This window comes from Aquarana catesbeiana, linkage group LG02, assembly GCF_042186555.1.
Source record: "Aquarana catesbeiana isolate 2022-GZ linkage group LG02, ASM4218655v1, whole genome shotgun sequence".
Taxonomy (NCBI): Eukaryota; Metazoa; Chordata; class Amphibia; order Anura; family Ranidae; genus Aquarana; species Aquarana catesbeiana.
The window spans coordinates 402,858,301-402,881,086 of NC_133325.1; the positions used below are offsets into that span (position 1 = coordinate 402,858,301).

General features: G+C 40.3%; 1 protein-coding gene across 1 annotated transcript in view; it reads left to right on the plus strand.

The window, feature by feature from the left end:
* The window catches only part of MFSD2A (MFSD2 lysolipid transporter A, lysophospholipid), a 25,966-nt gene extending 3,675 nt beyond the window's left edge, over positions 1–22,291 (plus strand). Inside the window, exons 2-14 of the mRNA XM_073615292.1 lie at positions 4,253–4,381; positions 4,546–4,670; positions 8,834–8,957; positions 9,059–9,137; positions 9,951–10,123; positions 11,144–11,234; positions 11,342–11,463; positions 14,864–14,947; positions 15,421–15,504; positions 16,509–16,621; positions 17,890–18,033; positions 18,774–18,950; positions 21,247–22,291. Coding sequence (XP_073471393.1) covers positions 4,253–4,381; positions 4,546–4,670; positions 8,834–8,957; positions 9,059–9,137; positions 9,951–10,123; positions 11,144–11,234; positions 11,342–11,463; positions 14,864–14,947; positions 15,421–15,504; positions 16,509–16,621; positions 17,890–18,033; positions 18,774–18,950; positions 21,247–21,301 — 1,500 coding nt within the window. The 3' untranslated portion in view covers positions 21,302–22,291. The remainder of the gene's footprint in view (positions 1–4,252; positions 4,382–4,545; positions 4,671–8,833; positions 8,958–9,058; positions 9,138–9,950; positions 10,124–11,143; positions 11,235–11,341; positions 11,464–14,863; positions 14,948–15,420; positions 15,505–16,508; positions 16,622–17,889; positions 18,034–18,773; positions 18,951–21,246) is intronic.
* Positions 22,292–22,786: the final 495 nt, after the last annotated feature.

Consider the following 22,786-nt stretch of genomic DNA (forward strand, 5'->3'; position numbering starts at 1 on the left):
TGATTTTTTTAACTCATTCTAATCCTTTGATGTATCATACACAAGGAACTTGCATTCTTTCAGAAGTAGATTGCACTTTGTGACCTTGAATCTAAAGCTTGCCATAAATTGGCTTTCAGGCTTCATGAAAAAAATGAACAGGCTCATTCATCTACACTATTTAGGTCAGATGAATGAATCTCCCATTGCAGCTACTGTATTTTAACAGCTGCTTTTCAAAATACCTTAACAGCGGCTGCATCTGATTGGATGCAGCCACTGTTCAGCTGAAAATTTTCTAGCAGGCTCCATCAGCAAAAGTCGATCAAAGCGGTCAAACATTTCAGTGTATGGCCAGCCTTTTTCATTTCTAATCTGGAGGAAATTCTACAGTTGTGTTTGTAAGTCTTTTCATAGAAGTGGTTGTTTTAAAAACAATGTAATCCAGAAACCTGAAGTGAGAGAACTCTGGAGGCTGCCATCGCTGACCACCTGCCTGGCTGTCTTTTGGCTTTAATACTTTGGGAGAGATTTAATAAAAGTGGCGCACTCAGAATCTGGTGCAGCTGTGCATGTTAGCCAACCAGCTTCTAATTTCAGCTTGTTTAATTAAGCTTTGACAATAGAACCTGGAAGCTGATTGGTTTCTATGCAGAGTTGCACCAGATTTTGCACCATGCATTTTTAGTAAACACCCCCCTTTGAGTCACTAACCAGCAGCATGCAGATCAGAAAGTCAGAGTGAAGTGAGGACTTATCTGCATAATTGTTCCAGGTAGTAATTTAAAGTCCTGAAGCTTTTTGAACAGCGCAACAAGCATTTTCAGAAGCAGAGGTCGGCAGTGGTAGCCTTTTTACTCTACGGCCCCTTTCACATGAGGCGGATTCCGTTTCTACGGAGCCCGCCTCGGTCCGCCGGCTCAACGGGAGATCTGTCCGTTGATCTCCGCTGAGCCGGCGGATGACAGGTCCCTCTCTGCTCACTGAGCGGGGAGGGGCTTGTCAGGCGCCGCTGCCGCCTATGGAGGGATCGGACGAAAACGGACAGCGTGTCCGTTTTCGTCAGATCTCATCCGATCCGCCAGCGACGGATCTGGACGTAGAGCCATCCGTCTGCTTTTAGCGGATCGGACGGGGTCGGATGTCAGCGGACATGTCTCCGCTGACATCCGACGCTCCATAGGCTAACATGGATCGCCCGTTCAGGTCCGCCGTCAAAACTGACAGGCGGACCTGAACGGTCCGATCGTGTGAAAGGGGCCTACCAGTAAGGGTTTCTTCTAAAGCTCAACATTGGCCACAGGACTTTTGTCTTGGAAGGGTTAGGACGGTGGTTTTCAACTTGTGAGCTATAGGATCCTCAACTGCAGCCCCTGACCTCACCAAAGGGCCGCACATAATGATCAATATATGTAATGCTTGAGAGGACTGTCAGGAACCATATTTTTAACAGAGTGGAGGAGGAATAAAATCACTGACTATGCTTTTATTGCTGTCTATTCTTGCCTTTATCATTGACAACTGTATCCTCTACTTCTTGTCCTGGTGTCACAGGGACAGTAAAGCACATTCCCTATGCAAATGTTGGTCTGTTTCTGATCAATGTGGATGAAATTCACCACATAGGTGGCCCTATCGGGCCGCTCCCACCCAACATCCTGGCAATGAAAAGTCCAAAAATTTGTCAGCCAATCGGCAAGCTGCATCCAGTCAGATGCAGTTGCTAAGGGCATTTTGACAGCTGCTGCCAGGTGACAGCTGTCAGTGTAATAGCTCAGTAGAAGGGATTTGTCAGTTTGCACTGTTTGTGTGGATGGAGGAATCTGTTAGAACAGTGCATATCTTAAGGCCCCTTTCACACTGGGGCGGTTTGCAGGCGTTATTGCGCTAAAAATAGCGCCTGCAAACCGCCCCTAAACAGCCTCCGCTGTTTGTTCAGTGTGAAAGCCCGAGGGCTTTCACACTGAAGCGGTGCGCTGGCAGAAGAAAAAATCTCCTGTCAGCCGCATCTTTGGAGCGGTGTGTTCACCGCTCCTAAACCGCTCCTGCCCATTGAAATCAATGGGACAGCACGGCTATACCGCGGCTATAGCCGCGCTATATGAGGGGTTTTAACCCTTTTTCGGCCGCCAGCGGGGGGTTAAAACCGCACTGCTAGCGGCAGAATACCACGATAAACAGCGCTAAAAATAGCGCTGTTTTACCGCCGACGCCCCCTACCGCCCTAGTGTGAAAGGGGCCTAAGGGGTTGCTAAACCCTCTGTTTAAAAAAAAAAAAATATATCATACTTGCCGCCACTGTGCAGTTGGTTTTGCACAGAGTGGCTCTGATCCTCGCCTTCTTGGGTCCCCCAATGGTGCTTGCGGCTCCTCCCCGCATCGGGGAAACCATCTAGGAAAAGCGCTCTCCTTGGGGGGGTCCCCGTGCAGGAGCACACTCCCGAGTCCAGCATGTGCGTCCATAGACACAGAATGCCGAAATCGATCAACTTGGGTACAACCAACCTGTCAAATTTTACCTGCAACTGTTAGCAGCTAATATAGTCGCTAGCAGTAATCACTGTGTTCTCCCAGCGGAGGTGGCTCCCCCCACTGGGAGAACACAATGGTTGCAAGAAAGACAATTGCTCTGTCTATGGCCAGCTTAAAGGGGTTGTAAACCGTCATGTTTTTTCACCGTAATGCTAACAATCGCGTGTAAAATCTGACAGGTTGGTTGTACCCAAGTTGATCAATCAACTTGGGTACATTCAACCCGCCCATACGTGGTTCGAATCTTGGCCTGGCCCTGCTGACCCGGCTGAGATTCTGTACAAGGTGATCACAAACTAAAATAAAGAAAAAAGTATTCGCAACTCCATCCAAAATTTAAAAAAAAAACATGGTTGGAGTCAGGCTTTAAGTTTTGGCTGTCCTACTATGTATTCTGTTGGCTTATTTATTCTTTAAATATTCAGCCATTCCTTGCTACGCCCTGAATACAAACCTGGCTGTCAGGGTTATTAGAGTGAAGTTGGCTCCCCTGTATTATATGATACGATATATATTCAAATAAAGAGTAGCTGAAAAGAAAATTCACATTCTTTCCTTCCTGCTGTACTTTTTATGATTGGGAATATGATTGCTGTAGATTTTATTTTTAGGCTGACTTTTATACAAGGCTGGTTATAAATTATGAGAAAATAAAACTGCATTTCCTGTTTGTCTAACTTGAAATCCGTGCTGATCAGCAGGTAACAAGATATTCCCACCAGGAATAAAGGAATTGGCGCAGGAATCAAAAGCATGCAGTTGGCTTTATTTTTTCTGTATCTGCTTTGATGGTATTATATTGAATTCTATTTAATTAAAATGGGGGGGAAACAACAATCTGATATTTTGGGTATGTCTGCTGTATGCTTTGTCTGCAAACAGCAGGACTAGGGTGTATCTAAGCAAACAGGTTATCGGTTGTGTTTCTGAAGAAATTGCTATTATAATATTGTGGGAAAGCACATTTTTGTTTACCAAGGTGTGTTTGGATTTTTGTTGTGACTTCCTGACACCTGGGCAGTTATAGAAAGCTTGATGACAATCCCTTCCTCTTCTACGTAAGCCAGAAATAGTCATTGTTCCTGTATTCCTGACACGTAATTGCACTGGCCTGAGCGCTCATTTACATTTGTGCCTACCTGTGCTGCTACAATGCATGGCAATGCACCTGCTTAATGTGCAGTGCGTTGCGGTAGAGTCAAACACTGCAACAACCAAAATTTGCATACGTGCGTTGTGGTGCACTGCATTTTTTTTTTTTTTGGTTTAAAAAGAGTCATGCAGTTTTTTTTCATCAGTTGTGGTACATTGGCAGCTTATTCATAGCAAATAGACTGCCTTAACGCACTGCATGTGCATAACTATTTTGAATGGACCCGTTTAATTGTTATTTATAGGGCAGAATGGAGTTATTTTACCAATGTTTTTAAATGACACATGTCATTAAAGCCCAATGTATGGCTACCCTTGGTAGGATGGGTTAATAAAGTTATTCAGGTCAAAAGAGCATAGGCACAGTTTCAGTGTACTCTTTTGGTGCCCGGTTATTTCAAGCCACTCTATAATCAGCTCTTGGCATACGCAGTTCACCTTGGCACAGTGTCTGGAAGGGTATTAATATTTCCATTCTTGTGCCTTACATATTTGGCTTCCGAACACTATAATCGTTACAGCTATGTATTGCAGTACACGATGTGCACAAAGTACTCAAAACATTTGTGGATTTTTTTTTTCTTTTCAGAGACATCGAGGGAAACATAAACTGTCGGTGTGCAGTAAGATCTGTTTTGCCATTGGTGGAGCTCCATATCAGATCACCGGATGTGCCCTAGGATTCTTCCTGCAGATGTACCTACTTGATGTAGTACAGGTAAATGGTGCCCTCGCTGGCTATGGCGTATATACACAGAATCTCATTAACTATCCCACTATAGAAAGTACATTTACATAAATATAAAGGCAACATATTTAGTTATATTCTATATTAATTTACAGTAAGTAACAACCAAAAACATCCTCTTGGTTTTCTTGCAGATGACTCCGTTTAATGCTTCCATTATCCTTTTCACTGGAAGGGTGTGGGATGCGATCACCGACCCACTGGTTGGGTTTTTTGTCAGTAGGAGCTCGTGGACGCCATTTGGCCGACTGATGCCATGGTAAGTGCGAGAAAATTAAATGAAAAACTTTCTGTATATATAAAAATCAAGATCAGTACTAGAGATTTATGAGTAAGTGGTAGGCACAAGTAAGAGGTCCTTATCTATGTTTACTGTGCTTGCAAACGTGTTAGTTTAGCTACATAGATCAAAGCAAGGGCACATATGAAACCATAACACTGCTTTTAGGTGCACTGTGTAAAAATACAGGCAAAGTGCATTTTATGTAACGCACCACAGTGCTCTGCAACAAGCTGCATTGCATAGAGTTACCATTTTGTAACATGCCAAAGTAAGAGGAAAAAAAGGGGGGGTGTTCAACCAATGTGTTGCAACAGCGCATTGCTCCACTGCTCGCTATCCCTACACAGTGTGCACACAATTTACTTTGTGAGCTGTGTGAATGAGCCCTAAAAGAAACAGGAAGTGGGCTGTATAAGGTGGGCAACTACATGGCAAATGAGGTTTAATGTAAAATAATGCATTTGGGTGGCAAAAATATGAATGCAATCTATACACTAGGGGGATCTAGTAGATGATAGGTTTAGCAATGCCAAGCTGCTGCTAACAAAGCAAACAGAATATTGGCATGCGTAAAAAGGGGATCAACTCCAGAGATAAAGCGATAATTCTCCCGCTTTACAAGACTCTGGTCCGGCCGCACCTGGAGTATGCTGTCTAGTTCTGGGCACCAGTCCTCAGGAGGGATGTACTGGAAATGGAGCGAGTACAAAGAAGGGCAACAAAGCTAATAAAGTGTCTGGAGGATCTTAGTTATGAGGAAAGGTTGCGAGCACTGAACTTATTCTCTCTGGAGAAGAGACGCTTGAGAGGGGATATGATTTCAATTTACAAATACTGTACTGGTGACCCCACAATAGGGATAAAACTTTTTAGCGGAAGGGAGTTTAACAAGACACGTGGCCACTCATTAAAATTAGAAGAAAAGGAGGTTTAACCTTAAACTACGTAGAGGGTTCTTTACTGTAAGAACGGCGAGGATGTGGAATTCCCTTCCACAGGAGGTGGTCTCAGCGGGGGGCATCGATAGTTTTGCCCCTGAACGACTGCAACATACAGGGATATACAATGTAATACTGACATATAATCACACACATAGGTTGGACTTGATGGTCTTTTTTTTCAACCTCACCTACTATGTAAGGTATTCACTGGCAGAAAAAAAAAAGTTTTACTATCCAAAGTTAAAACAACAAGGACAGAAGATTTAATAGATGGAAAGTTGAAAAACATGACTGAAGGTCCGCTTTAACATAATTAAGCTGTTTAACCAAGAAAACCATTTGCTATGCAGCCTTGACACTGACCACAGCTTTGGCCCCATGTGATCCTGTCTGTTCAGTAACACTACTGGGCTGATTCTATGAGCAGCAAAAAGAGCAAGGTGCTAAGTGTGGTAACCCATAGCAACCAATTAGGTAGGGTCATGTGGGGTGGGTGATGACATGAAAACCCAAATTCCCTCAGACTGGCACCTTTGCCAGCTGAACAGTGGATTTCATAAATCTGCAGATAAAGAATTAAAATAGAATGTTTTTAGAGGAAGGCAATGTGTGCTGGAGATGTTTGAGGTGAGAGGGAGAATAGGGTAATGTATAGAAGCACAGGGTAGTTGGAAGAGCGGAATGTGTATTCCATTAGAAGTGATAAGGAAAGTGTAATAAGTCTTGAGCTATTAGTCGCATGTGTGTTATGGGTAAATGGAGATCATTCAAGGACAAGGGCATTGACTGTATGTACACATTATATATTTTACAGACTGTTTGACTTGTAGTATACATGTGCCTCTATGTAGAGGTCATTCATTCATTCATTCAGTGTTGCATAGTATGCCTAAAAATAGCATAATTGTATTTACTTTAGTATCAAAGGTTAATGAGTGTGTATGGGGGTTTACAAGGGTTGCACTGCATTCCTTTTATTATGAAATATAAGAAATAATTAGTAAGGTACTTCTGAGCCAAAAAATAAAATAAAAAATGTTGTGCTTCATTGATAAATGCTGTTATGATTCAGACTTGGGCAGTTGATTTATCGATTCAGTGCTCGAGGGGTTAACCACTTGGCCATTGACGCGGTGCTCCTGCGCTGTGATTCCTCAGAACACGGCTTCCCTTTCTGACGTGTCCCTCGCCTGATCACATACAAAGGCATGGCTTGCGAATGAGTTAACGTGTAAAATTGGAAAGGGGGGCGGGAACATTTCTAAAGCACAACACACCACCAATTTCAGCCAATCAAAGAGCTGGGTGTGTACAGCCAGCCTCAGGAACCAATTATTTTAGTGGGAGTGTTTAAGCCACTGACATACAGTTGTGTTTGGGGTTACTAGAGTGCATAGTATATATATATGAGATAGTAGAAACCATTAATGCGCACAGCAGATGACTGTTATACTGAGTAACAAAGCACTAATACAGGACACACATAAATCTTTCTATATATTTCATGTGGAATATTTGCTTAGTTATATCCTGATCACTGACCTGGGTACCTTCAAATATTAAAGTTAAACACTGTATGATGCAAACAGCTGGGGATAATTAAAATTACATTTTTATTTAATGCTGTAGTTTGTCGTCTAAAACAATAGATGCAGTAAAGAAAATGACAAAGTGTAAAACATACAGAAATTGTGGTGCTATATGCTATTTGTTTTTTATTGTATTTTTTTTAAATGTGACAGTTTCTAGTATCAAAAGGCAACCGGATGATGAAAATGCATGACGATAACTTTTTTTTTTTTTTTTTTTTTTTGTAGATCTGCTTTATATATATATATATATATATATATATATATATATATATATATATATATATATATATATATATATATATATATAATTAGGGTACAAAACATAGCCAGTGGGGTGTACCCCGGCTAGTAAATGTACATAACATAAATTATAACTCACAACCTACAACACTAAGTATGCATTGCTCAGATCTACATCTGTCAGGAGTAATTCTAAGGATTGGTATATTTCAGGAAAATCTTTCTCCTTCCTGCACATCAGGACATGTTGCCATAAGGCAAATGCATTTTTTTTTTCAAAAGGGAACTGGATCATGAAAATGCAGGATTATTTAATACTGTAGTTTTTCATCTTTTAACCAAAAAACAAATCGCTCTAATACATACAGAAAAATGTCAGCTCTGCATAAAAATTACTTTCTGAAAGGTGGTCTCTAGGAGAAGTAAGGAGCAAACTGCAGCAGGGACCTAGTCAGCAGTTAAAAAAAAAAAAAAAAAAAGTCTGCTAATGAGGGGTTAAAACTTCTTCTGTCATGGCTTTGTTTCTATTGGGAAAATGATCCTCCCTTTTTGTCTTGAGACAAGATCACCTCTGTCTGTATCCCCACTGGTGAGAATCCTTTACATTTTTGTCCTATTAATCACCTGCCGCAAGATGTAACCCCATCCCATTTTATCCGAGAGATAAAGGAGGAGGGGGATTTCAGAAATGCGCTTGTTCTTCCTGGCACGTACAGCCCACTGATGGCTCATATCAGGAGAGATTCATGGCAATATGTTTAAACACAGCATCATTAAAAAAAAAAAAAAAAAAAGCTATTTTTTAATTGTGTGATATGATTGATCACCTTGCAATAGCTATGGATCAGATTGTGGCTAGGTTTGTTTTTCTGTCGCACCAATACAAGCATGAGAAACCGTATCTTGCAATGTGTTTTAGAGGCTGTATTTGTTCTCTTTAGCAAATTATTTTGCCATGCATTGTGTAACGGTTGCAGTCTACATAGATTGGACTGACATAAAAGCCATAACGGGTACAGCATGGTCTATTTTAGACTCTGAGATCCTGTGATGAGTTGAAATCTCTATTAAGAAAAACCTATTTATTTGGGGCAGAAAAGCTAACCCTAACAAGTAAAAAGAAAAAAAAATTGGTGGGATCACACACTCGCCCATCCAGCATGTCCCAGCAGCCTAGTCAACCCCCCCCAGGTGCATTTTCTAGAATATAAAGAAAACTTCAGTAGCGTTAATTCTTATTAAAAATGCACCAGAGCAGATGCACTTGGTTTACGTTTATCTAAATTAGACACCAGTCTTTGCTAGAGAAATATTTTTCTGATAATTAGTTTCTCATTCTTTCGGTTTTTCATCTTTTTGCATGCAGGATAATTCTGTCCACACCCTTTGCTGTCATATGTTATTTCCTGATCTGGTTTGTGCCCGACGTCTCTAGTGGTCAGCTGGTGTGGTACCTAACCTTCTACTGCCTTTTCCAGACCCTTGTGACGGTGAGGATTGGGACAGGGCATGGTGTTAGCCTATGATGATATCTGGTTAATGGGTAGAGAGATTCTGTATGTCCCTCTAACTTGATGTTTCTGTTCTGCAGTGTTTCCATGTGCCTTATTCAGCCCTTACAATGTTCATCAGCAAAGAGCAAAGCGATCGTGACTCTGCCACAGGATACCGTAAGTATTTTCCCATGCTGCCTTTTTATATGGCATGAGAAAATTTTTACTATATACAGGGACAAAGTCATTTTCATAAAACATAACACACACAGCTGGCTATTATTCCTATGTAATTGTGGTCGGTGCCTGACTGCATGGCCACAGACATGCAAGAATCAAGTTGAGCCCAAGAAAGGGGCATAGCTAGTGGTCAATGAAAGTTATATGTAAACGAACAGACACCCAGATTTGATATGGAAATGGAGGAAAAGATAGGCCAGTAAGCTTCAAAAGCAAGTTGTTTTATGATAAAATGGTTGTAAACCCTTACATATACCCAGTGAAGTCCCTATCCTCAGGTCATACACAGATTAAACGCATCCTCCTACATAAGTTGTACCTGTTTATCTGCAGTCTTCTCTACATCCAATCAAAGTGCTGCATTTATAAGCTTGTCTGAGAATTTAGAAAAAAGGGGGCAGTTATATTGGTCCAAGCTGGACCAGTGTAAGTATTTGTGTGCCACACCTGTGAGACCCCCTCCCCCATGGCAGCTGGACATTCCTGTAGAAGGCACCGCTATTACAGTGATTTTTGTTTTTGTTTTTTTTTTTTTCTTTTCACTAGCTTCTGGGTCCCATGGCATGTTTCTTCCCTGCTGTGTTGTGAAAACAGGAGGTAGCTTGCTTGGCATGGGCACATCTCAAGGAACACTCTATTTTCTTAATTAATGCAAAGCATTCTCTGATTGGACGAGGTGTTTATTTTAATTGGTAGGTTTTTTTTTGCCTCTTAGTTTGTCACTAATTTCTTTGCATACTGTTCTTACAGGTATGACTGTGGAAGTCTTGGGCACTGTACTTGGCACAGCGATTCAAGGACAGATTGTGGGTACCGCGGATACCTGTGTGCCTAACTCCCTCCAGTCTTCACTTGTCAATACTTCTGTGGCTTCAGTAGAAGAGTCCAAAGTTTCAGAAGACCCTGGGTCTCTTACCAACACAGTGAGTTTTTACATTCTTATAACCAGAGCTGTATTTCATGCAAAATCTTCCCACTAGAAAGTAAATGCGTTTACCCAAATGTGATTTTACAATCTCATTTAGATTTACCAAGAATTAGTACAGGGGCCTACTTAAAGCAGAGCTCCACCCAAAAGGGAAGCTCTACTTGTTCGCACCCTTCCCTCTCCCTCCACTGCCACATTTGGCACTTTTTGGGGGGAGCGGTTACCTGGTTTTTACACATACCCATTCCCACTTCCGGGTAAGATTGCTGCACAGCGATCTATGAATTTCCAGCCCCTTCTCCTTCTCACGCTGCCTTCTGGGACACACAGAGTTCCCAGAAGATGGTCAGATCATTTAGAAAGCGCAGCGCGACTCGCCCATTCGCAGCAGGAAACAGGCTTCCTGTTTCCCTTACTACAGATGCCTGCACCCAAAGCCGATTGAAGAATCGGCTAGGGATGCCGATGTCGCAGGATTCCTGGACAGGTAAGTGTCCTTTATATTAAAAGTCAGCAGGTACAGTATTTGTAGCTGCTGACTTCTAATATTACTAGTTTTTTTTTTTTTTAACAGACTGGAACTCCTCTGTTTTTAAAACCTAAGTTTATCTAAAACTGAAAACAGAAGAATCCACACAAGGGACAGCCCTTCATTTTTCTGATCGGAAGGCAACCTGGAGAACAGGCCACAATCGTCCTCCCATCCACAGTATTTCACTTTATTTTGCACTTCCTTATACAAAAACATAGTAACATGTATACTAACAAAGACCGTACAGAACTCGGCCTACAATTACATTTATTTTATTGTTTTTGTTTTAGCCTGAACTATTGGTACCTGATTGATTGCTATTGGCAACTGAATATCTGTGTATAAAAACTCCCAAATTTTATAGTATGTAACTGTGTGTATATACCCTCTTGCAGCAACTCTCTAGTTTTGTAGTTGAAGGAACACACCATGTTGATTAATCCATCTAATCTCACGTTCACTTTCCCCACATGTGTTTTGCAGAGAGAGGCCTACATGATTGCAGCAGGTGTCATATGTGGCATCTATATACTATGCGCTGTTGTACTATCACTTGGTGTACGGGAAAAGAGAGGTAAGTGGACCATGGTCGAACCCCCCCCCCCCTTTTTTTTTTTTTTTAATACAAGCCACACTATTTCTAGTTTTTCACCTAAATGTTTCTTTTTCCACCTTCTACAGATTCCTGTGAACTTCTCTCTGAACAGTCGGTATCCTTTTGGCAGGGCCTGAAACTTGTTATGAGCCACAGACCATACATTAAACTGATCGCTGGCTTCCTCTTCACATCATTAGCTTTCATGGTAGGCCAAGAAGGCTTTATTATTATTATTATTATTATTATTATTATTATTATTCAGGATTTATATGTCGCCAACAGTTTGCGCAGTGCTTTACAACATGGGGGGGGGGGGGGGGGGGGAACAGTACAATTACAATACAATTGAATTCAATACAGGAGGGATCAGAGGGCCTTGCTCATTAGAGCTTACAATCTAAAACAGTGGTTCTCAACTCCAGTCCTCAGGACCCACCAACAGGCCAGATTTTAAGTATTACCTTGGGGAGATGCAGACTAGAATACTGCAATCACTGAGCAGAAAATGATATCACCTGTGATGTATTTCAGTTATCTTGCAAACCTGGCCTGTTAGTGGGTCCTGAGGACAGAAGTTGAGAACCACTGATCTAGAAGGACATGCACATATATTTATAAGCAAATATAGAAAACATACATTTCTTTCTTCTTCTTTTTTTTTTTTTTTGTTTAAAAATTCTAGAATGTCTTGCGAGCAACTAAGATGAAAATGAGGTAATCTATAAGCAAGCAGCAAATATCACACTCCCAATATAAATGTGAAATATTGAACTAAAAACAAATAATGCTGTGCTAATGATATAAAATGTATTCGAACTCTTAGTGTATCAATATTCCTGTGCAACAAAGCCCAAAATAGATACAAAATGTGCAAATGTACAATGTGATACAAACTGTATCCAATCTATTAGTGTATCAATTTTCCTGTGCAATATGTGCCAACATAAATAAAATGTGCCAATATACAATATTGTGATATGTTCATATCATTCTTAGATATAGATATCTATAGCTCTCCCGTGCTTGAATGTGATCTAGTAATTGATTTAATGGTATCAGGATAAAGATGAAACCTTATTTAATCTTCACAGATCCTCAAAAGCCGTGCTTTATGTGAATTCACCTCAGTGCTCCCCCATTAGAAATGCGCATACCTCACAAAGTGTGATCTCACACTTAAGTTTGGTCAGAATGTGCTTTTTAGTCACCCCGGACTAACAGATCATGCTTTCCTCCTTGCTGCTCCATTGATGTTCTTCCATTGTGACTTGGTATATCTGAAAAGAGAGCTCCAAATAGTGCTTATATCATTTTAAAATTATAATCAATTTATTAAAATATGTGCCTAAAACTCACACTAGTTGGATGCTCCAGTGCACCAACTGTATACAACGTATATCAATATAAAACCACCATGCTGCAGCTACTTCGCGCCTCTCTGTGAAACATACGAGCGTCTTGCCAAACAAATCTGCCCCCACCTCTGCGTTGCGTCACAGGGTCACGGGACTCATCCCCCCTAATGAGTCGCATGACACTGCAATCAATTGATCACATTCAAGCACGGGTTATATATTTGGACTATTATAAGAAGAATTATATGAATATATCACAATATTGTATGCTGGCACATTTTATTTATGTTGGCACATATTGCACAGGAAAATTGATACACTAAGAGATTGTATACAGTTTATATCATTAGCACAGCATTATTTGTTTTTGGTACGTTTTTTTTTTTTTTTTTTTTGTGTGATTAAAAATATATAAATGCTTTTTGTTCTTCTGTCTGTACATCCCTCCTGCATCTCCCCGTGTTTTGTGATTTGTCTCTTAGGCCGGCTGAATGTACCAAGTTAATCGATCAGCTTGGGTACAACCAGCCTTCCGGATTCACTTCGATTATCACAAGCAGCTGCTATAGCCACTATCAATAATCACTGTCTTCTCCTGGTGTGAACAACTTCCCCTGCCCGCTTCTGCCCGCCACATGGAGAAAACCATGTCTCCGCAGGAGGGATTCCTCTGTCAGCGCTGTCTGTATTGATGGGGGGGAATTGTGCAAATTTCTTTCCTACAACCCGTGGCTGTAGAAAAGAAATTTGCACTGTCTATGGCCAGCCAGCCTTATTTGGTTTATTGTATATTAAACATTCAGTATTATTTTAATAAGGTAATAGAAATGTAGGTTGCAGTGCCACCCTCCCTTCCCCCAAACACACAATAGGTAATTGTCTTTCATTGTTCGTGCTTTTGCTGGCCTCAAACATGGCAGTTTTCAGGCCATTTTAATCTGCTTTCAATTGCAAAATCATGAATGCAACCTACTGCCATCAGTTTCTGTCCTCACCTTTTTATTTTTTTTTGCTATCTGTGTCCCTGTTAAGGAGATTCACCGCCCCAGGTCCCCAAGATTGCAGGGGTTTCTGCTAACTTCTTGTTTTGGCTATTTTGCTAAGTCTTCTCTGTCTTTTGCTGGGTCTTCCCCCACTGCTCTTCTTCCGATGTTGACTTGACGCGATCTCCCAGTGTAATACTGGGTCCGCCGTGTGCAATGACTTATATTGGCATGGGGCGGGGCCACCTGATGTAATTTGGAGGCCATGCTCCTTGTGACATCATCACCCCATCATGCCCTGGTTGGTGACGTCACAAGGGGTGTGGCCTCCAAAGAAGACAGCGGAGAGAGAGAAGGCAGTGCAGAGAGGAGAAGGACCGGCAGAGGGAGAAGACGTCACCAGTTTTTTTTTTTTTTTTTTTTTTTTTTTGTCTTTGTAGGTGAATGGGTAGGGGTACGATGTACCCCATACTCATTCAACTGGGTGGGGGGGGAGTATCAGGGGGGCAGAGAAATGCCAGATGAGGCTTAACGCTGTGTATACAGCGTTAAACCGCATTTAACACCTTTTAACTGCGTCTGGCATTTTTACAGCTTTAGCGCTGGAGCCTCAGAACGCGCTGGGTTTTTTTTTTGTGGTTGTTGTTTGTTTTTTTTTTTTTGTTTTTAAGCATCAAAAAAAAAAAAAAAAAAATCACCAACGCCTGTTACAGCTCAAAGTCCATGGTGTGTATGAGGCCATTGACTAACATGGAGTGGCATTTTTAAGATGCAAAAAAAGCTCAAACACCGCTGCAAAAACATCCGTGTGTATGAGGCCTTACATTTGACTGCTGTTGTAGCCTGCCTGCATGCATACATTCTGCAGGTTATGACCAATTCTCACTCTCCTTTTTATCTGTTACAACAATGGATTTTCTTTTATGGTGGTAATTTTTGTTCTCCTCAAAAGCAACCTAAACGTGAAAAGCAGGTTCTTCTTTCATATGTTATTGAGTCTCAGTATTGTTATGTTACTGTAACAGATATGGAGAACCACCTCAAATAGAGGCATGTAACTTGTGGTAATCGTTTGATTATATAAGTATGCTAGAAACTTATATCCAACGATTTGCTGAATCACTATACTGAATACTAAAAAAAAATATATAATATATATTCTAATAAAAAATCCACAACCTTACATTAACCTGCTATCAAAATGACAATTAGTGTCCTGGAGGTAAAAAATTATTCATATGCATTATGATCATTCTTTGCATTTCAGCTTCTGGAAGGAAACTTTGCCCTATTTTTGAAGTACACGCTTCAACGGCGCAAGGACTATCAGAATATTCTGTTGGTTATAATGGTGAGTGCAAGATCTGCAGGAAGTATTCTATAACTGTCAGTGAATTCCTCCTCACCAGCATCAGGCCCCCAGTGTCCTTTCACCCTCCATACCCGGTTACACTTGCCAGTGTTCTTAGCACAGTATGACAAGCCGGTGATTACAGCAGTAGCTGTTAGCGCTGATTACAGCTATAACTGCATATATCCAACTGATCCAGATACTTAACATTCAAAGTCAAGTACACACAGACTCTTTTGTTCTGTCGGCTTGGAGACAGAAAGTCATTGTAAGCTAGCGAATATAATATTCAGCCCCGTATCCCTCCTCCCTTCCCTTTTGAAAGATTGCTGAAGGCTGAATCCCTTGAAACTATGTAACACACAAATCTTCCTTTTTTCCTCACTTTTCTTTTCTTGTCCACCCCTTTTCCCATAGTTTCTTTACTGGGTTCTGAAAATCCTCAGTTATTCTTCTACTGCTTTCTCCCATAGATTTCTGCTACGCTGACAGTTCCTTTTTGGCAGTGGTTCTTGACCCGCTTTGGGAAGAAAACTGCAGTCTATATTGGGATATCGGTGAGTAAAAGTAGGGGTAATGTAATCTAACTAGCAGATGCATGGAAGGAATGACACATATAATGGAACGTCAGGCATTTGATCAGTGTTAACTTTTGCTGCCATCTAGTGGTGGTTTTTAGAATATCAGAAAAGCTAGCATTTCTCATTGTTCTTAAAAGAAAGCTCCTAATCTCCCAAAAATGATAGTTGACTGGCTGCTTTGAGTCACTAGAATATAACAAGCATGCAGCAAGTCAGAGGAAGGTCAAAACTTCAGCTCAGTGACTCAAAGATCGGAAGCCTTTTGGAGCAGCATAAGATCCTTTGGTAGCTGGTGCATCCACCCACTTATTACAGCTCCTGGGGGAACCTTTCTGGGGTCATCTATTTAAGATGCCTTAACAACCTCCAATTAGCATGTCTCAATTTGAAATAACAGCAGCTTCCAAGACACTCTAGGCTGCCACTCTCCTCTCTATTGTGAACAGTAAACCAAACAAATTAGCAGGGACACATTCCACTGCTTGCACCTATGACTTTATTATTTTGGTTATCACCCAAGTCTAAGATTAGTCAGTAAACCACTGTCTTATCCCAAAACATTTTATCATGTTTTCCTGATTTTATTTATTTTTAATTTTTTTAGTATGTATTTAGTGTGGCCTAAAAATTATATATATATATATATATATATATATATATATATATTTTTGTAAGTATTTACGGACAGAATTAATGTGCAAAGTGTAGTAATCCTTAGCCAGCAATCAGCCTGATTTTCTAGTGTTTTTGGTTGTTATGGGAAATGTCACTCTGTAGAGTTTTAGTTTTGGCTTATTAAACCATTCCATTAATGCTTATTAGAATGACTGACTGCATCTGTACTTGTATAAATAGAACCTTGTATTTTTTCTATTTTATTTTATTTTATTTTTTTTTTTTGTATCCCTGTTAAATGCATGAATCCTGTATTCATAGGTATTTTTCATCACCTGTAATATTCTACCATGTCTATTTTACAGTCAGTTATCCCTTTCATGATTGTTGCTGGCCTTGTAAAAATCAACGTTATTGTAACCTACATAGTTGCAGTAGCTGCTGGACTCAGTGTGGCTGCAGCCTTCCTCCTGCCATGGTAAGTAATACTGTTTAGCCTTGGACCAAGATGGGCTAGGCGGGACAGTGATTTTCTCATTCTGGGACTAGAAATTGTAGAACTAAACAATTCTAAAATGGTAACAAAAGGCGCTACATTTTATTTTTTTTGCCCATACATGTGCACATCTGTAACCATTTAGGCAATCCTAAGTGGTGGCCATATGTGACAAATATTGGCCAATTTGGCCATACCATTCTGTTGATAGTGGGAGTGATTGTCAAAAGCTGTGGACGTGTGTATCAACCTAGTTCAAAACAAATGCCACAGGCTAACTTTTTAAACCAGACAGAAAAACATTTCTGATTGCCATTGTCATTCACCCCAATAATCTGTCTGTAAAGATGGCTGCAGCATGCCTCTACCTTTCATAGGTTATTCACAAATGACTAATTGATCCAGTTTATGTTTGACTCCACTGGAAGATGCAGATGCTTTGAGGGTGGTTGGATTGATGCCACAAGTCTGCTCTGTCTACAGCAGCCTTTAAACCATGAACATCACAAGAGATTTTAAACACTAGCTTAGGAATAACCTTTTATTGGCAGTCACCTAATTTGCAACATTGATTTTCAATATGTTGCAAATTAGACAATTGTCAACAAATGACTAAACTCAAGTTACTCAGTGATTAAATACAGATGGCAAAGGAGGGAGGCAAGACATAAGAAGGGAAGATGGAAAAGGAGGTGTAGGATAGGAAAGAAAAAATGTTATTAATCATGAGAGTTGTTAAGATGCTCTTAACCTCTGCAAACGAGACAGCCGGCTTTATTCCAGGCCCTTGCTATTGCATGCTTAGCAACGATAAACAAATAGTTGGCCAATTTCTGCTGATAGGAGAAAAGGCCCAGGATCGGACAATGAAGTAAGGCCAACTTGGCATCTTTGCGGGTAAGTTATGGATATTTTTATACATGGTCACATTGGACCAATGTAACTGTGCATATACCACTTGCTCTGGGTCCTGTGCCGAGGTGCTGCTTTCTGAACACGTAGGAAAATCCTAGCGATTTAGGAGGTTTTCATAGACTGTCCCCTATAGACACAAGATTGTTGTCAGAATTGCCATTAAATGGCTTTGGGTAACTTTTTTTTTTTTTTTTTTTTTTTTTTTGCTTCATAAAGAGCTAACATTCGATCTACATCTATATTTAAACAAAATTAAAGTAGACATTCTGATAAATCGCTACATTTTATTGCTTGTCTGTATATTCCATTTTTTTCTTTTCTTTCTTCCCTTTTAGGTCTATGCTTCCTGATGTTATTGATGACTTTATTCTGAATAACCCAGAGTCTCCTGGACATGAAGCCATTTTTTTCTCTTTTTATGTTTTCTTCACCAAATTTGCCTCTGGGGTATCGCTGGGAATATCCACGCTCAGTCTGGAGTAAGTATACCTTTTAATAAGGCCAGAATAGAAAGACGAGTCCAAATCCATTCCTGTCATATGGAAATGTGATTATCTTGTCTTTTAGCAGCAACATGTCACTAGGTTTATGCTCCCCTGTCTGCTTTCTGCTGCTGTGGAATGCTGAATCTTGGTGCTTTCCTGCATGGTTTTTCCAGTGTTCATAGTGGCTGCAACAGGGAAGATTTAGGCTGCTTTCACACTGAGGCTCTTTACAGGTGCTATAGCGCTAAAAAGAGTGCCTGCAAAGAGCCTCTTCTCTCACTCCAGTGTGAAAGCCTGAGTGCTTTCACACTGGAGCGGTGTGCTGGCAGGACGCCAAAAGTCCTGCAAGCCGCATCTTTGCAGCGCTGTAGGAGAGATGTATAAAGCGCCCCTGCCCATTGAAATCAATGGGCAGTGCCACCGGCGTAGCGGCGCTGCAGTGGTTTTAACCCTTTTTCGGCCGAAAAATGTTGCATAAATGACAGTAAAGCGCCGCTAAAAATAGCATCGCTTTACCCCCGATGCCCCTAACGCCCCAGTGTGAAAGCCGCCTTAGTGTTAGGGTGTTGCCTTGGGTGGCACAGTGAGATGGTATGGTACAGGATGGCAAGCTATAGGGATAAGAATATGTAGGTATGTATTTTTTATTGACGTTCTGTTTTTGCAATCTGTGCTTTAGTTGCTCATGACCCTTCCTTTTTTTTTTTTTTTTTTTTTTTTTTTTCCCTAATCAGTTATGCAGGCTATCAGGCCCTTTCCTGCTCTCAGCCAGAAGCTGTGAATTTGACACTGAGGTTGTTGGTCTGTGCTGCTCCTATAATTTTGATTCTCATTGGTCTGTTCCTATTTAAACTGTATCCAATCAATGAAGAGAAGAGGAAAGAAAACAGGAAAGCTCTTCAGCTTCTCAGGTGAACATTAAATATTTTTTGAAATTGTGTCTATGATAATTGGTTAGTTTTTGCCATTTGTCCTAATAAAACACTTTTAGAATTGGGGATTAAACAACTTGATAAACTTTTCAGAGACAGAAAAGTAGAAATATTGAAAAGGATATATGGCATACTTATTGAAAATCTCTTGAAGCAGAATTGCTTGTCCAGGCTGCCCAACATTAATTAGGTTGTTTTCACGTTGCAGAGTCAAAATTTAATTGGTTGAACATACTTACTGCCCTAAGCCCCCACACCATTAGATTTTCTGCAGATTTTTGTCTTCAGATTTAGCAAAACCATATAATATGAGGTCAAACCTTAAGAGTTTCAACTTGTATGCAATCAGGCAGGCCCTTGCACTACATGGTTTTGGTAAATTTGAGGACAAAAATCTGCAGAAAATCTAATAGTGTGTATGGGGCTTTAGATATTTCTTCACATAAGCACATTCATAACTGAGGCAGGTTACTCCCATTACTAGCTTTCCATAATAACACCTTGATGGGCAGTCAACCTAACAAAAGCTTGGTGAATACAATCATTAAATGAGTAAAGCTGGGCAAAGGACTGAAATACAGGTGGTTAAAGTGGTGTTCCACCGAAAAAAAACATGAATGTTCCTAAAAAAAAAAAAATAAACATTTGGAAAAAAAATATTTTTTTTACTCGCCTCTAAATGGCTGTTGCTAGGGGGTCCCTCGTAGTCTGCCTCCTTCAGTGCCTGGGCTGGTGACATCACTTCCCCTCGGCGCAGGAGGGGCTCAGCCCTGCCCCCTCCCTCTTGTCAATCATCTGGGACACATTACAGGTCCCAGATGACTGAGCGGCCAATCGCGGCGGTGCTTGCGCATGCACAGTGGGTGCCCGACTGTTTAGCCACAGCTGGGTGCACACAGTTGCAATGCCGGCGCCGCCGAACGGAGGGGGAGACGAGCGGAGCTTCTATCCCCCGCATCGCTGGACTGTGGGACAGGTAAGTGTCCGATTATTAAAAGTCAGCAGCTGCAGTATTTGTAGCTGCTGACTTTTAAAATTTTTTTTTTTTTTTTAAATGGGAACTCCTCTTTAAGCAGGGACCGTCTGATCTGTGTGTAGCCCTTCCTGTTCGAGAGAAGACAATTACTAGACCAACTTCTGTCCAACAGACATACTGACTGTAAAATTTCTGTTGATCATTGGCTTCAGCCGCTGATCAGTCAATTCTGACAGCAGTGGTAGCCACTGTCGGAATACAATGTCTGGGCGGGGGATTCCTCCATCCACCTTGCTTGTGTTGAATCTGTTCATTTTTCATTCAGCCTGTTGGCTGAATGAAAGAAAGTCTATGGCCAGCCATGGATCTTTTTGCCTTTTCTGTTCTTCAAAAATGAATTGCATTGAATACGTTTAGAAATGTAAGCATTGTATGAAACATGTCACCGATGTGGAAAATCAGTATTTTATAATATAAATCTATTTTACTTTTTGGATTATGAAATCGTTAAACCAAAATGTATGTTGCTGTCTGTGTCCTGGCTTGGAGGATTTACCCTTTGTCCTGGTGATCTTTGTCATGGTGACCTCAAGCAATGGGAAATTCAAAATGTATATAGTTGTTGAAAAGAGAAGAAATCGTCTAGTGAGGACTTCTGTTCTAATGACAAGTGTCAGAATATTTATTTTCATTACCTGTTGTGTCTCTGGGACAGGAGGTGAAGGGCAATCTCTCCAGTGGGACACCACAAAAAAAAAAAAAAAAACTTGCTAGGGTTTTACTATTCCATACTTATTATCAAACATTAAAAAAATCCTAAATAAGTACAAATTAGAATGCCTGTAACAAATCGGGTCCGGAAAAGGGACCTTGACCAGACCCCACTATTCACACACTAACAGGGAAAATGACAGATGATTCAGTGGACCTTTTTATTTATAAGCCTCTCTCTAAGGGAATTCCAGTTAGTTTCTCCATTTCATTTTCATGTGTTTGCTAGAGGCACATATTTTGAAAGTCTAAGTGATATCTAGTAAAGGAAAGATTTCAAGGTTATTGGAAATGCTAAGTGCCAGCATTTGGGAAGGGCAACATATCCAGCAGTTAAAAGATCATCGAAATGAATCGACATGCTCTGAATAGTATGTGTATATATATATATATATATATATATATATATATATATATATATATATATATATATATATATATATATAATATTCTCTATCTCTTGCTTCTGTTTTGCATGAAATTTGCATATGCTACTGTGCTTACTCATGGTCTGTTTATCTTCCTCAGAGAGAATGACCGAGACTCTGATTCTGACTCAGTGGAGCTTGCAAGCAATTTATGACACAGGCATTTGCCTTCCTAAAGTTTACACACAACTGTAGAGACATTCAGTTTGCCCCATTGGGGGGGAGGTACCAGCCAATGAAAGACTTATCTGCACTACGCTCTTTCCCTCTGGGGACAAGTGCCAACCCTTGGTGCTATCTGTGCTTGGAACACACTGAATGCTGCAATCCTACTGAACTTTGCACTAACATAGGGCAAATATATTAATTTAACTGTATATTTCTGACTAGATTTTGTATATAAAGACTTTATCCCAAGTGTTTGAGGAAAGAAGGTAATTGTTAAATACTGTACATGTGGTTAAAAGTTGTGTCTCAGCAGGTTGTAAAAACCACCTGCAAATTGCCAAACAGTGAGATTAACTAGTGTATGTATGGTCATAAAAAAAAGTGGACGGTTGTGTTTATACGCTGCTCTATATTCTGTGAATCTTGTTATGTACATAAGGATTTGTAACTTATATACAACAAAAATGATGCCTCTTGAAAATCCTTTAAAGATTTAATAATACTGTATTTCATATTTATTTTACATAAAGCACATGGGCAATACTTATTGTGCAAGCATACTTTTTTTAATTGTATTACGAGAAGCTGCATGTTGATTGAATGACCAAAGTAACAAACACATGGACCATCGTCTGACTCCAAGAGCACAGAGCCTCTGTTGACAAAATGTTAGAATGCATTATTATTGGAGATCGACCTGTATGGTTTTGCTGTTTTAAAATGCCGACTATCTGACAATGTATGCTTGTATGTTTACAACTATACATGTGTGCAAGATTTTCTACATGTTTGGCAAATGCTTGTTTTTCATAACGGTCTGTTTTTATGAATTTTGTTCCAGTGTTGATGGGTGAATGCTTATTTATAGAATGTAGAATTTAAACGTTTAGGGGGGTGGCGCGCTTTGTGTTTTCTGTTTTAAGCTTTTTTTTTTCTGTCATTTTAAAACATGATGCACCAATATACTTGGAAAATTACAGATTTCCTGACTTTTTTTTTATGCTGTGTGTAATATTCTTATTAAACTTTATAATAGGGCTCTATATGGTTACTGCAAGAGAAAATGCTCTGTGCTAGTTTCAGTCTGAGCTTAGCTCTAAAAGTAGCAGCACTTCTCTATAAGGCCTTATGTACACTGCTGCTGGTAAACTGACCTGTTGGGAGTTTTTTTTCAACTGCCCCTGCCCCTGAATGCATTTAGAAGCCGAGTTTACAGGCAGTTCAAGCGCCAAATGCTTCTAAACGTGGTAACTCGCATTTAGCCGCATTTCGCTTACAGGCGTTTTTCATTTTTGGCTATTTTGAGGATTTTTTTTTTTTTTTTTTTTTTTTTTTAAAGATTCAAAACACAAACGCTGACCAGTGTGGCACAGATCAATATGTATTGTGCAGCTACACTCAAATAGTAATGATCCGAATCTGTGGGGCTTTGATGGCATTCAGTTTTGACTGCCTTTTAGAGCAGTAAGGTT